This window comes from Conger conger, chromosome 11 (assembly GCF_963514075.1).
Source record: "Conger conger chromosome 11, fConCon1.1, whole genome shotgun sequence".
Classification (NCBI taxonomy): Eukaryota; Metazoa; Chordata; class Actinopteri; order Anguilliformes; family Congridae; genus Conger; species Conger conger.
This window is the reverse complement of record NC_083770.1, coordinates 47,217,749-47,233,454: the sequence shown is the minus strand read 5'-3', so window position 1 is coordinate 47,233,454 and position 15,706 is coordinate 47,217,749. Positions and strand designations below refer to the sequence as shown.

At 47.9% G+C, this 15,706-nt stretch overlaps 1 protein-coding gene across 1 annotated transcript in view; it reads left to right on the top strand.

Annotated features, from left to right (window-relative positions):
* The first annotated feature begins 33 nt into the window (after positions 1-33).
* Positions 34-15,706, top strand: part of ap1b1 (adaptor related protein complex 1 subunit beta 1) — a 50,552-nt gene continuing 34,879 nt past the window's right edge. Inside the window, 8 exon segments of the mRNA XM_061260028.1 lie at positions 34-132; positions 3,149-3,209; positions 4,767-4,872; positions 6,366-6,501; positions 8,779-9,024; positions 11,823-12,013; positions 13,150-13,371; positions 14,947-15,067. Coding sequence (XP_061116012.1) covers positions 3,173-3,209; positions 4,767-4,872; positions 6,366-6,501; positions 8,779-9,024; positions 11,823-12,013; positions 13,150-13,371; positions 14,947-15,067 — 1,059 coding nt within the window. The 5' untranslated portion in view covers positions 34-132; positions 3,149-3,172.

The following is a 15,706-nucleotide window of genomic DNA, read 5'->3' as shown; positions in this document are numbered from 1 at the left end:
CTCATGGGAGTGGGGGAGTTACCTACCTTGCTGATTGCGGAAGTTATCATGTAGCCGGAAGTTGGGAGCAGATGATCATAAGTGGGAGGGAACGAAGGCCGTAGCGATTCAAGTCCATACTTCACTGAAACGGTATTGCTGTTGATTTCTTTTATCAATTTACATTTTTAATGAATTGGTAGTTTGCTATAACCATTTACAGTATTAATGCTCGGTTTTACTTTTTTTGAAGGAAATTGGCCAATGCACTCGTCGGTTTAACTGTCCAATTGTTTAGTTGCGCTAAGCTACTGTAAGTTGCATTTCGGTTCGACAGAGAAGGTCACGTCTTAGCATGGCTAACTAGCTAGTTAGATATAAGGTTATCTCCAATCAAAAAGATTACCTAGCTAGTCCAGTAGCGTGTTATGTAGCACTCGTTAGCTGGCGTTATCTACGTTTCTCTCGCACCGCTTTCGTTTTATCAGCAGGTTCATTCATTTCCGAGTTCGTGTAAGTAGCGTGCTTCGCTGTGTAGTACTGCTTAGCTCATAGCCACAGTAGCTATCAAGATAACGTTGCGTTAGCATTATGTCAGCTAGTCTATATGGAATCGTATAATCGCTAGCTACCTAGCTAGCTCGAGTAAATGTGAGTAACTAACGTTAGCTAGTAGAGCTAGTTGGTTAAGATGGGCTATCGGGATGTTCCATTCGCTGCCCAAGGTTCGCGGCTACCTAGCTCGATGCATATTAGAGCTAACTTGTTTGCTGTGTTGTTGCTGCTAGCGTAGGTAACGTTAGTGGAACTAAATGTGGGCTACTAGCTAGCTAATATAGCTACGAATCTATGCAAGCTAAATGTCAGTCGGCAAAATTAATGACCTACCTACCTAGCTAGCATAACTTGTAAACATTAGCTAGCTAATATTAACAGTTAACTAGCCCGTGCTATCGCAAGTTGGGAGACATAGCTTACAAATACCGATGGTAGATGTTTTGTTTTACTCGTAATTCAGTAACGTGAGCTAATGGTGGCCATGACAGCTGTAAATTAATCTGACTAACGCTATATAAATCAGCCCTTTAAATTAAACACTCTGGGTCAAACACATTCGCACTAACGTTAGTTAACGCTTGTAGACTTTCGACTGTAACATTTCAGAGCATTGACCTAACGTTATACTGTTGACTGTAAACCATTTGGATGACGTTAATTATTCATTACGGTGTAATGATAGTTTGTGTTGACGTGTTAAGGGGAGAGGAGTCAGTAAACGGCTAACGTTAGCTAGCGCTATCTACCCAGTGCCGACAGCTTCTTGGTAACGTTAGATAGTCAGCCAACAGTCAGTGGAAATGGTCGAAAGATAACGCTAACTTGCATGATATGGGTGCACCACGTTCAGAAAGTGACCACGATTTCCTACCTGACATGACTTATTATAGTGAACTAACCAACGAATAATCTGACCGGTACTCTTGATTTCCACCTCACGCGTTGTTTGAAAAATGTATTTAAGCGCTGCAGTAACCACAAAATGGGTAAAGTTGTGATAAGGCTAATTGATTTGTCAAATTACCAGTAACCAAACAGTTGAAATACTTTCTTTTTTTTTTTTTTACATTTGATTATATAGGCCTGTGAAAATTGACATGTCATAATTTTGGCGAACTATAAATAAGCTTGTTCATCTTGGTCCAGGTAGCGCTCACCTAGTGAGTAACTCCAGAACCTGAAAGATTTAAGCGTCAGTCTGCAAATGTGAAATATTGCGGGGACATGATGGCATTCCAGTTTTCACAGTTATGCTCTAATGCCTGTATACCGCCCTGGTTATGAACTGGCTAAAAATCTGGGAGATTGTGATGCTGTCAAATAATCACCGGAGCTGAAGGAAGCGAAGTTAAAGGAGCTGCAAATAATTTTGCCAAGTTTGGGACCAGAGTAAGATTCGGTTGAAGTGAAAACTTTTCCTCAGAATACTGTTGGTAGGCCAACGCAAACCCGTTTAACCAGACTTGTTTGGGCATAAACAGTTTCCCTTCCTTTTTTTTTTGTGTGCGTCCAAGTGCTATTCTGGTTTCCCTGCTGGGCACTTAATGTACTCTGCCAGTTTCACGTGCATTAAGCAGCATGACGAGCAGTCTGCGCTACAGTGAGGCTGAGTGCATCTTTATTTCTCCGAGCAGGATATCACCTGCAGAGGGCCGCTAGGCTAATACTTTACTCCCTAGAAAGTACAGCTCGAGGTTAGTACATTTGTTTCTGATGAGTTTTTTTTTTTCCTCTGTGTTTTCAGAAAGTTGCGCAAACTGCGTTTTAACGACGGCTGTTTACTGGGGCACTGCACTGCCTCCTAGGCTTGTATTGGAGCGATATTAGAGCGATATTGGAGAGTTCTGTGACAGTGCCCTCAGCGGGAGCGTGTAACAACTGCTCGGAATTCCGTTCCTCTATTAGCGGGGCGTCGTGTGGGAAGCAGTGCGGAAAATGCACTTTTAATGCCGTACAGTAGAAGCTACAAAACAACGAACCTGTATGTAACTCGACCTAGGAAACCGAGAGGGAATCTTCAGAGGAACAAACCCGCATGTCACTTGGCCTAGAAACGGGAGGGAGGGAGGGAGAGCGAGAGAGGGAATGTCTGCCCATTTCCTGTGCCTTGTCTTCCTCACCTGGCCTGAGGTCGAGTGGTTTCTTGGTTATTAACTCTGTTCTCTCCACTCCAAACCTGCCGTGTTGCCATTCTGTGTCCTGCGCTATAGACATGGGAAGACCTCATGCAAAGAGGCGATTTATCGACCCTGGAATTCAAAAACAGGAAACTGTGAGAGCTTTGCACTGCAGGTCTGGTGCCAGAGGTTAAGCTGAGTGGCGTAAGTCATGCAGCCTCTTGGGAGATGTCTTCCGAAGCCTTTTTTTTTTTTCTTTTCCCCTCTTCAGTTGTGCGATGAGTTTTTTTGCTGTGTGTTTCGTTTTCTGTCATTATCTCTTGGTAAACAGCCGGCCAGTTTTAAGGGACCGGGGAACATTTCCTCTCCTCCTTCCTGCATCACTCTGCTGAAATTTTTCTCTCCCCTCAGCACATTTTCGCTCTCCCTCTCCTCCGGAGGTGCCCTGAGTTTTCTGGCACGTCTTCACCCGCTCCCTCTCTTCTCACCCGCAGGAGAACTGAAGCCTCACCGCCAAGATGACGGACTCCAAATATTTCACCACCACCAAGAAAGGTCTGATGCAAACTCAGGACAGCCCTGTCCAACTGCTTGCTATAGTTATCTTTCAGTGTTGACATTTTGCTGCATGGAATCCAGTGTTTTTAAGTAGAAGTTAGGCTGGGGGTATATCCCAAAGCAGGATTGCTGAGTTAGCCTGATAAGTTCACCAAGTACAACTGGAACATGGACTGAAGGGAGAACGGCTCTTCTCCGGGTTTTACTCTGAACTCATCGAGCTAACTCTCTAATCCTGCTTTGTAATAAACCCCCCCAGGTAAATATTTGATATTGTCTTCAGATGTTATAGATAAAATGGGGGTTCTTGCATTCAATTTGCACAGAGCTGGTAGTTCAAGGTTGGTGTCGCTTGGAAAAGACATTTGAAGAAATGTGAAACCACCTTCTCCATAGTTTTATACTCTTCATCCAATATTTCTATTTATCTCCAGTACAGGCTGGTAACAGTGTGCAGTGTGCAGTGTGCTGTCTTTGAACCTTAAGCTGCTGAACGCTGGAAGTGATCGCGCCTTGTTTAAGTCCTATCAGGACGTGGGCCATACGTCACACTGCTGAGAAGATGAATGCTCAGCAGGAAATGTAATAAAAACCGGGGGACGTTTATTTGTACGAATGGGCGAGATCGTGCCGCTCGTTAATCCCCAGCGCAGAGCTGCGGTGTGTGAGCGGGCCTCTCTCTCGCCGGTCCGTCACCTGCGGCAGGTGAGCCTGGAGGATCTCGGCCTGTCGCTTAATGAGCTTAGAGAGCTTTGTCTCTCCGGGTCCCGCCTGCTGTTGTTTTGGCCACCGGCGCTGCTTCACTAAGCTCTCCCCTTCCAACAAAAGTCTCCGCAGGAAGAAATTGTGTTCATTCACGAGCTGTCACGCCGTGTTTTTGTTCAGGGCGATGGCTGACGTTGGTTCTGTCAACACGCAATTACTCTATTTTGAGCAAAGGCCGTGTGTGCGTGTGTGTGTGTGTGTGCGTGTGTGCTTGTTTGTGTTTGTTTGCGTGCGTGTGCGTGTGCGTGTGCGCGTGTGCGCGTGTGCGCGTGTGTGCGTGCGTGCGTGCGTGCGTGCGTGCGTGTGTGCGTGCGTGCGTGTGTGCGTGCGTGTGTGCGTGCGTGCGTGTGTGCGTGCGTGTGTGTGTGCGTGTGTGTGTGTGTGCGTGTGTGTGTGCGTGTGTGTGTGCGTGCGTGTGTGTGTGCGTGTGTGCGTGCGCGTGTGTGTGCGTCGGTCTGTTTGCGATAAATGATCTTACCAGGAGTTCGTGGCTGAAGCTCACACAAGGCCAGTCGGATAAATGTTTATATTTTCACACTCAGCCAAGCTCAGCTTAAGCCAGTGTCAGACACATCCATAAAGTCGGCTAGATGGATTACTTCCTTGAGGGTTTTATTTATTTATTTTTGCTGTTACTGTTATTGACTCCACTCGCGGTTAAAACGGCACAGCACTTGCCCTCGTTCCAAAAGAGAGCGGAAACCAAACTGCCGTTTTCGTTTGAATCTGGGCGGAACAGGGTCTCTCTGTAGATCACAAGGTCTCACGGCCCGATCTTGTCGTTGTCAGGGGAGATCTTCGAGCTGAAGGCGGAGCTCAACAGCGATAAGAAGGAGAAGAAGAAGGAGGCGGTGAAGAAGGTCATCGCCTCCATGACCGTGGGCAAGGACGTGAGGTGAGCTCCCCGGGGCGGTGATGTCACACCTACCGAACGTCGCCATGGTTACTAACAGTCCCGTTTCAGCACGGAAAATCCATGTTTTATCTTAAAACGGTTTTGCCTGTACAGGACGGCCGCTCCCCCTGCATAGCGCTTTAGCAAATGGGTAACGTTGGAAATTTAGGTTGCTATATGGCTACAGTGCACCGCAAATATAATTAACACGGTGAATAAAGAATGATTACAAAATAACACGCACATCTTACGTACTGCATTATCTGGCCCGTTCCATTTCCCCACGTCTCCTCGGGTGAAATGTTATTAAAGGCACACTGTGCAGGGTTTGTGATGTGATGAAATAGCCAGGCTCAGTCATTTCTCCGATGTGCTGACGATCCGTGTCTTTGCGCACCTTTGTGAAATTTGCGCTCCTTTACCTGCATTTGTTTATTCTAACATGTCTGGGTCGTTTCAGGGCGTGGGGCTCTTTTCTGTGTGCGGAGGGCTGGGCGTGGCCCCTGTGTGTGTGTGTGTGTGTGTGTGTGTGTGTGTGTGTGTGTGTGTGTGTGTGTGTGTGTGTGTGTGTGTGTGTGTTTGTATCCCACTGCAAAACGGCCGAGGTGAAGAGGCAAAAAGCACAGCGACGCCAAACCAAACGTCTCGCTCGCTCGCTCAAAGACCAGAGTCGGCCTCGCTGTTCCTGGCTGGGTTGTAAACACGGGGCCACGGCCAAGGCTAGACACCATGCACAGTGTGCCTTTTCATGCTAACTTCACCCAGTGGGTGAATGTGTTGTGTAATGCACAACTAATGAAGGTGGAGACTGAGGGGAGCTCAGTTATTTCTCTCCTGCGATGAGGAGTGATAAAGAACAGCGTACTTTAAGTGTGTGAGTGTGAGTGTGAGTGGAAAAAGGCTAAAGTACACTTGAAATTCTGTCCTTTCAGCTGTTCGACTTTTGCTTGGGGCACAGAATCCGTAGATGAATTAAGCTGTGCTTACGTTCTCAGCTCAGAATCAGAATGTTCTGTGTTCCTGATCAGTTGTGTGGAGGTAATCCAAGATATTCAAAAGGCATTATTTTGTAAAAATCTTTTGCTAAAATGTCTGGCACGAAAAAACCTGTTCAGTTGAACTTTTTCCCAGTTCCTTGTGCTGACTACAAAGAATTAAACTGTTGAAGTATTAAAATATTATCATTTTTTTTAAATTTAGCTTTGCTTTGTTTGGTTGTTTTCCATGAAAAACATGATTTTATGCGTATCTCTCCCAACTCCTGTCCCTTATAGTTTTGGATCAGCGAGGAATTACTCTTCATTATTTTGGCCTTGTAATACCCATATAATTAGATTTATCGTAATCTGCTCTCCCATTCAGGGCCTGCTGCAGCGCGAAGCATCTGTTCAGTTTGGGGGGGAAACGCGCGGCGCTAACGACAGCGCTCATGAGCCTGGCTGATCGGCCGGCTCGGCGCTGACATCGCTCTGTAAATCCCTCTCGTTCCGCAGCGCCCTGTTCCCGGACGTGGTCAACTGCATGCAGACGGACAACCTGGAGCTGAAGAAGCTGGTGTACCTGTACCTGATGAACTACGCCAAGAGCCAGCCCGACATGGCCATCATGGCCGTCAACACCTTCGTCAAGGTGGGGGAGCGGGCCTGCTGGTTATCGCTCGACGGCTTCTCGCCTCCTGCACAGGAAGAGATGCATTACATTACATTACATTAATGGCATTTGGCAGACGCTCTTATCCAGAGCGACGTACAGTTGATTAGACTAAGCAGGAGACAATCCTCCCCTGGAGCAATGCAGGGTTAAGGGCCTGTGCGGATCTTATTGTGGCTACACCGGGGATTGAACCATCGTCCCCGCGGGTCCCAGTCATTTACCTTAACCACTACGCTACAGGCCCCCTAGATGCCCTCTTCACACTTGTCCCTGTGTTTGATCTGCACTTCATTATGCTAAATACCTTGTAATGTAATGTTTCCATTTGCTGTATTTTAAGATTGCACATACATCGTACAGCATGTAAAGCATTCTTGTTAATGTCTTGCTTTTCGATTTTTGAAGAGGACCCCTTTGTTAAGAAGGTGCCCCGTTTGGACCTGTTGTTCCAGGCTTCAGTGCCTACCTCACAGCTAAATCTTTACGCAAGCTGTTCATGTCATGCCATTTGTAGACGACAGTCAAAGCTACTTTAAAATGTAGATTGGCAATTCTTGTATTTTTAAATGGCATAAAACTAGATGGCTGCAAATCCGTAATTATCTGGCTATTCAGATGACCGATTACCCAGCGAGAAAACTGGGCCGCAGCCCTTGAAAGCCTCTTAATCTTAATGCCGCCAGCAGCATGCGAGTCTGCTCAGTAATGGAGCTCCTATTAGCTCCTAACTGTTTTCCCGAAGACCAATTATCAGGCGGTATCTAACTTTCAGGTTCTGTAAAGATGCTTTAAATGCTCAATGCCGTTCTAAAGCAGGTTCGATCCTGGGTCAAATATTTTACTTTTCTTCTGTGCTTTGCTGAGCTTGTCTGGTGTATTGGAACCCATGAAATGCATAAAGTGCAAAGACCACATTCTGGTCCTGTTGATTGGCTCCCTTGCATCAGTCGAGCACAGGGAAGTATTAAAAAAAAAACAATGACGTATTTGAGCCAGGTCTGCTGTGGTTCCCTGGAGCTGCCATTGCAGTCAAGTGTGATCGTAGTTGACAAACAGGGTATAGGAATCACTTCCTAAATTGAGTGAGAGTTGCGGAACGCAGGACTGAGGAAGAACTCCTCTACATTATTTATTTATGTTTAATTGTGTGCCTCCGCCTAGTCCTGGAACTGCTTGGCAGTGGACTAGCTGTTACGCAACCCCTGTACTAAGACAAATCGACTAACACGGTCTAAATGTCGATGATATAAAAATGTGTTAAACGCTTCTGGTCATGGCCCCTCACTTTATACATTACACATTAATGTGGATTGTAGGAAGTGAACAGTGAATACAGTGCGTAGGTACTGTCGTTTTTCTTATTTTTTAAAATAGTTTTTAAAATTTTTAATTTTTTCCATTTGCATTATTTGTAGCTTTTATTCATTTATATTTAATTGTGTGCCTGTGTGTACTACTGGACCTAGTGGCTTGACTGGGAGCTGGAAAGTTTGTGGTTCACGCCCCGGTGTAGACTTTGGGCCCTTGCTCAAGGCCCTTAACCCCCACATTGCACCACGGCGGACTTGCCCCCCTGCTTAGTCTAATCACCTGTAAGTCACTTTAGATAAAAGCCTCAGCTAAAACTGTAATGTAATATGCACTCACCGAGCCCTTTATTTGGGACATTTTAACATTATTACACCTATTTATTCATGCGATTATCTAAGCAGCCAATTGTGTGGCAGTGGGGCAGTGCATACAGTCATGTAGATATGGGTCAGGAGCTTCAGTTAATGTTCATGTCAGAGAGACGTCCGAGGAGAATGGCCAGACTGGTTAAAGCTGACAGGAAGGTGACAGTAACACAGAACCACACATTACAACAGTGGTATGAACACACAGCCCATTATACCCCTAAGTGAGTAGGCTACAGCAGTAGACGTCTTAAAAAATGTCTAAAGTACCCAATAAAAGGCTCTGTTTTTTTTTTTTTTTTTTTTTTTTAACGTAACCATTACATTACATTAATGGCATTTGGCAGACGCTCTCATCCAGAGTGACCTGCAGTTGATTAGACTAAGCAGGAGACAATCCTCCCCTGGAGCAATGCAGGGTTAAGGGCCTTGCTCAAGGGCCCAACGACTGTGCCGATCTTATTGTGTCTACACCGGGGATCGAACCACCGACCTTGCGGGTCCCGGTCATGTACCTTAACCACTACGCTACAGGCCGCCCGTAACCGTGTGTAACCCCCCCCCTCCGTGGCTCCAGGACTGCGAGGACCCGAACCCGCTGATCCGGGCCCTGGCGGTGCGCACCATGGGCTGCATCCGCGTGGACAAGATCACGGAGTACCTGTGCGAGCCGCTGCGCAAGTGCCTGAAGGACGAGGACCCGTACGTGCGCAAGACGGCCGCCGTGTGCGTGGCCAAGCTGCACGACATCAACGCCCAGCTGGTGGAGGACCAGGGCTTCCTGGACACGCTCAAGGACCTCATCTCCGACTCCAACCCCATGGTGAGCCCCCCCCCCCCCCCCCGTCCGCCCTGGAACCGCGGCGGGGGAGATAGCTGCTGTTTTTATGTTTATTTATGTACTTTGTTCCATAGATTTTTCTCGATTTTGCCCAACTTCCCGCCCACTGAGGTCATGGCAGTCACATGATTGCTATAGAGCGATGAGACCAACAGAGCTCGCCGGCCTACCCCCCCCCATCATTCCCCAGTGGGGCTGAGCCAATTGCTGCCTCAGGCCATAACCAGTCAGAGCGCGACTAGGTCTCACACGCCCTGTCCCAGGGCTGAAGCTCTTTACTGTTTTTGCAGCCTGAGCCATGCCTCTCAAAACTGTGAATTCATCTGCAGGAGCTGTACCCGGAGGTTAAAGCGTTTCAAACTATTTTTTTTGCAGAGGCTTGGTTTGGAGTGTGGCTTGCTTTGGAAACCCAGACAAAAGGGCAATTATGTTTTAAGATCCTAGTCTCATCCTAGAGATTTCTCCGCTTAAAAGGTCAAACGTGAAGGTAACCGGGCGCCTTTATTGTTCAGTTGCAAGTCTATTCCTTGTGCGTTTGACATTTCCCCAGCTCATTCATGCTTGTCCATGACTCTTTCTTGAAAATCCATTTTCATCGTCAGGAATAAGCTGTCCATCACCTTGCATAAAGACATCTGTACATTAAATGAGCATTTTCCCACTATTTTCATGTTTCACTTTTATAGAGTCTATAGCAGGCGTGCACAACTCCAGTCCTGGAGGGCTGGTTTTTGTTCCAAACAATTACCTTCATTTTAGTTTTCTGACAGCTCTATAGCTTACACTGGTTCTCTCCTGTCCTGGATCACAGTGAAATATTTAGGATGTGTCTGCAGCCTGTGACTGTAGCCGGTGTTTATACAAATGACCAAGATGCAGTACGATTGAGCTAATTGAATAATTAAGACCGGAAGTTGCCGCAATATCCTGACATGGTTCGGCACCCCTGGTCTATAGCAATTCTGTCCTTTTCACAGGTTGGTATTCTCACATCTCCCCAGAACTGGCTCGTATTAACGAGCCCATCTACTACGTTACATTACATTATTGGCGTTTGGCAGATGCTCTTATCCAGAGCAACGTACAGTTGATTAGACTTAGCAGGAGACGATCCTCCCCTGGAGCAATGCAGTTTTAAGGGGCGGCCTGTAGCGTAGTGGTTAAGGTACATGACCGGGACACACAAGGTTGGTGGTTCTAATCCCAGTGTAGCCACAATAAGATCCGCACAGCCCTTAACAGGCCCTTAACCCTGCATTGCTCCAGTCTAATCAACTGTACGTCGCTCTGGATAAGAGTGTCTGCCAAATGCCAATAATGTAATGTAATTATGTAAGGGCCTTGCTCAAGGGCCCAACGGCTGTGCGGATCTTACTGTGGCGACACCGGGGATTGTGCCATGCGGTGCCGGTCATGCACCGTAACCACGACGCTACAGGCCGCCCGTGTCTACTGGCACATCTTTACACGGGCTGCTGGGACGTTGTGCTGAAAGGCTAGACACTGAACGCTGCCGGCGTGGAGCATTAAAGCTGCGGACGTATCCGTTACAGGGCTTTTGAGTTCTTCGAGCCGGGGCCCATTATTCGCACTTGGAAACAAAGTTAGCGAGTACAATCGGTGACGCCGAACGCTTTGCCTGTCGAGTCTGAAAGTGGGTCGTTATTTATGAGCGCTCGTGGGCAGCAGTTGCATGAAGTCTTCGTTCCAGCAGTGGGAGGGATTGACTGATATCCAAGCCCTGATGTCTTGTATGTCCCAGCGTGCTCATTATAACCTCCAATGAGCAGCAAGTAATCAAAGAAAGAAGCAGCCTTCCTTTATTTTTAGCTTGGTCTTTTATCTGCTGTACAGTGGTGTTGTTAGGTGAAATGCGTGATGCAACACCACCCAAATTTAGATCGTCTCCGATGGCATTGTTTTCGTCTGAAAGAAAGACTTAGAAGATTAGGCGTGTCACTTTTTCACTGCATTTCATTGTCATTGTGTGCTTACCGTGTCCTGCCTTGTCTTATTATTCCTGGAAAGCGCTTTGAGCTGCATTTGAATGTATGGCAGGTGCTACAAACAAAGCTATTATTATTATTACGATTATTATTATCACGAACACCATTTCTGTTTGAGAATGTGTTGGCTTGTCTCCAGCTGTCACCATTGCAGTTTATTTCATTCCCACTTGTCCGCATTTAAACGTTAGAAATATACGAAATATAGACCAAGTGCCTGCTACGTGAAAGCTGTGGGCTTGTGAAAAGCGTTCTGAAGACCAGGAAGTCGTGTTTACCTCAGCCGGAGCCGGAGACCGCGCGGTGGGGAAGCCGATGTGGCTCCTCCACTAAGATTGTGAAAGAGAATGACGTGATCTGTCCCCGATTCGTCCACAAAGTATTGCTGTATTGTCCTGATAACACAATGGCTTAACGAAAATCAGAACATGGGTAGGTATTAGATGAAGAAAAAACACAAATTGCAACTACGTTTTGCTTGTGGGGGGAAAAATGATTGACTTTTGTATTTTGACCGCAATTGTACCATTGACTTTACATTGAAAACGGGTCTGAGTGAGCTACACTGGAGCCAATCGAAGTGCTGCTAGTGAGCACCGTCTCTCAGCATGACCGGGAAATGAGCTTCCAGAAATAAGCCCGCTTTTCGGCCGCTTGATTTGAAACTGGCTGCCTCTCGGTCTTTGCGTCTGTATATAGCCCGCTTTATCCGCTTCGTTCACTGGGCCTTCAGCTGATTCTGACTCCCCCCCCCCCCCCCCCTCCCTCCCCCAGGTGGTGGCGAATGCCGTGGCGGCCCTCTCCGAAATCGCCGAGTCGCACCCCAACAGCAACCTGCTGGACCTGAACCCCCAGTCCATCAACAAGCTGCTGACGGCCCTGAACGAGTGCACCGAGTGGGGCCAGATCTTCATCCTGGACTGCCTGGCCAACTACACCCCCCGGGACGACCGCGAATCCCAGAGGTGAGCCCCCCCCCCCACCCCCCCCACCTGGCCCGCTCCCGTGACCTGCTCCCGTGGGCTGCTCCCGTGGGGGCCTGCCCTCATGTGCGCGGGTTGTTAATAGTGTTAACAATGTAAGGATACACTGTGACAAGGTCATTCAAGGATAAAGAGCCAGGGATCCTCAAATTACGGTCCTCAAGGGCCGAGAACGACTGGTTTTCCCACCCTCCCTTTACCTGGGAGTCAGGTGTAAAGATTGTTGATTGACGAGGGATTTTCTGGGTGGGCTAGCAAGTTGCAGGTGAAGCATTACATTTATATTTACATTTTAGTCATTTGGCAGACGCTTTTAATCCAAAGCGACTTACAAGTGCATAGGTTCTACCACAAGTCAAAGCATCACATCCAGAACTAGGAAAATACACCTGGACTGCTGTTCTAAACATATAGTCGTCATCATAAATGCAATTTTTTTTTTTGGGGGGGGGGGGGGGGTTAGACAGGGATAGGGGTATCAGAAGGGGGGGCGGGGTAAGTCAGGAGGGTGGACTAAGGTAGAGTTTGAAGAGGTGTGTTTTGAGTCTGCGTCGAAATAGGGGGAGGGATTCTGCTGTCCTGACAGTGGTAGGCAAGTCATTCCACCACTGAGGAACCAGAACGGAAAACAGGCGTGAACGTGCAGCTCGACCACCAGGTGCCCGTAGAGAGGGAACCGTAAGGCGACCAGAGCTGGCAGACCGGAGTGGTCTAGCTGGGGAGTAGGGAGTGATCAGGGATTGTATGTAATGTGGGGCAGTCCCCTTAGCAGCCTGAAATGCCAACACTAGGGCCTTGAATCGGATGCGTGCGGCAATAGGAAGCCAGTGGAGGCCAATGAGAAGCGGGGTGACATGAGCCGACCTGGGCTGACTGGTGATCAAGCGGGCTGCAGCATTCTGGACCAGCTGGAGGGGCGATATTGCAGTGATATTGCGATATTGCGATATTGCAGTGATAAAGCAGTGATATTGTCGACGCTTACTCGTTTCTTCTCAAAAGTTGATCGCTTTTGTCCATCGCCCCGCAAACACCATCTTCCAAATTCCTTTCCTTTGTCCTTCAAACACTCCTACCCTCTCCTGTTTCTCATCCCTCCTCTCTTCCCCCCCCTGCAGTATCTGTGAGCGGGTCACCCCGCGGCTCTCCCACGCTAACTCCGCCGTGGTGCTGTCGGCGGTGAAGGTGCTGATGAAGTTCATGGAGATGCTGCCCAAGGACCTGGACTACTACGGCACCCTGTTGAAGAAGCTGGCCCCGCCGCTGGTCACCCTGCTGTCAGCCGAACCCGAGCTGCAGTACGTGGCCCTGAGGAACATCAACCTGATCGTGCAGAAACGGTAAGCCCAACACACTACCTCACACTACTGAGGAACATCAACCTCATCGTGCAGAAACGGTAAGCCCAACACACTACCTCACACTACTGAGGAACATCAACCTCATCGTGCAGAAACGGTAAGCCCCACACACACAGCCTCACACTACTGAGGAACATCAACCTCATCGTGCAGAAACGGTAAGCCCAACACACACAGCCTCACACTACTGAGGAGCATCAACCTAATCATCCAGCAACAACAAGCCCAACACACACTACCTCACACTAACAAGGAACATCAACCTCATCGTGTAGAAACCGAAAGCCCAATACACAAGGCTGGTCCACTGTTGCCTTGGCAAGAAGGTCCTGAGTTCTAATCCCGACTGGGGCCTGTATGTGTGGAGTTGGTCCATGTTCTCCCCATGCCTGTGTGGGTGTCCTCCTGGTACTCTAGATTCCCCCCCACAATCCAAAAACATGCCAATTCAGTTAATGGAGGGGGGCTTAATTAGGCGTTGCTGAAAATCAGCACAATTCTTTCAGGCTCATCGTTGACATTCTTAGGAGCAGGCGTGGCTGAGGTAATCGCAATATAGTCTGATTACTATTGAAATGTGTCGATGTCATGCGTATAGCAAATTCCTGGCGAGAGAGACATCTTGTCCTTCTATTATTAACAAGTTTGGCAAGCTAATTTACAACTGCTGCAGACTTCTGAGGGTTTCCACATTCGTCTTCTGGCTTGAAGTCGCTTCACTGAACTCCGTATGAGTTTTTTAGCGATCCGCTCGGATGCGGGCCTGCATTGACTGTGTCCCTGCAGGGTACTCTGGGATTAACTGTGTCAGGGTTCCCTGGTCACCGCAGAATAAGCTCCCCATAGCTGTTAGCGCCAGACCTTTAGCTCTTCACTCCCCACTGAAAGCTGAAATGTTCTCTGGCCGTTTTGTGTGATTAAACGTGGGAGGTGAAGGCGGCTGTAGGTTGTGAGTGGTTTGAGGCTCGCTGCTTCCCTGGTGGAAGCCATTTTGTTTTGACCCTGTCTGTTTGTGTGATCCGTTTCGGGCCGAATGGGGAGGGGTCAGCTACAGATCGCCAAGAACAATGAATACGGCCCAGACGGGCGTTAGTACAAGTGCGAAAAAAAAGATTGTTTATCTTGGGAGTTTCCAATAGTTGGCTGATCAAATTCTGTCTCTTATGAATAGTTGTTTTCTGGCAACTTGCTCCCCGGAATTGTAGACACCCTGGATGGAGAGCACGACCGCTAAATTCACGTAGCGTGAACCGGCCAATTGAATCGATCGACTCTTGAAATTAATTTAAGCGGCTAATGGAAACTCTTTTTTTGTTTTGTTCTCCTGCCTGATCAATGCTCTTATCGGGGGGGGGAGCGGCCCGTCTGCAATCCACCCATTGATCCGGACGCGGAAAGCCACTCCTGCAATTTTGCAGCTGACTGGCTGTGTGCTTTCAGGTTCCTCTTCACTCATCTCTCTCTCTCTCTCTCTCTCTCTCTCGCTCTCGCTCTCGCTCTCGCTCTCGCTCTCGCTCTCTCTCTCTCTCTCTCTCTCTCATTCTGTCTCTGCAGGCCGGAAATCCTCAAGCACGAGATGAAGGTGTTTTTTGTGAAGTATAACGACCCCATCTATGTCAAGCTGGAGAAGCTGGATATCATGATCCGCCTGGCGTCCCAGGCCAACATCGCCCAGGTAACCCCCCCCCCCCCCAATGGGCTTCATAGATGGCCCTCTAAGGCAGGGCTGCCCAACCCTCTTCCTGGAGATCTACCATCCTGTAGGTTTTCACTCCAACCCTAACTAAGCACTCCTCATTCAACAGCTAGAGCAGGGCAGTCCTCCAACCCTGTTCCTGGAGATCTACCATCCCGTATGCTTTTATGTCTACCCATCTGGCACACGTGATTGGACTAATCACCTGCTCAACATGATCTCAAGCTGTTGAATGAGGCATGCTTTGAGGCAATGCGTCTATGACGTTGTGTTCTGTTGATTGCATCCGTTTACGGGCAGAAACCTTAGTGCTTTGCGCGTCTCCATAATCTTCTCTATCGTTGACGTTTGCTTGAAATGGATTCACATTAATGTTCCATATTTTTCAAATACGAAAACGCGTCTTTGTTCTCCGGAGAATGTGATGTATAATGAATATGTGAAATGGCCGTGCCTCAAATGTGTTAATTTCACAGGAAATTACCAAATTATAGCACTTAATTTAATGCATTATGTTCATTTGGCAGCCACTCCTATTCAGAGAAAATCACAATGGCAACCAGATTACACTGCATTGTGTTACAAATGAACAGATGAAAAGCAACCCAGTGACTGGAG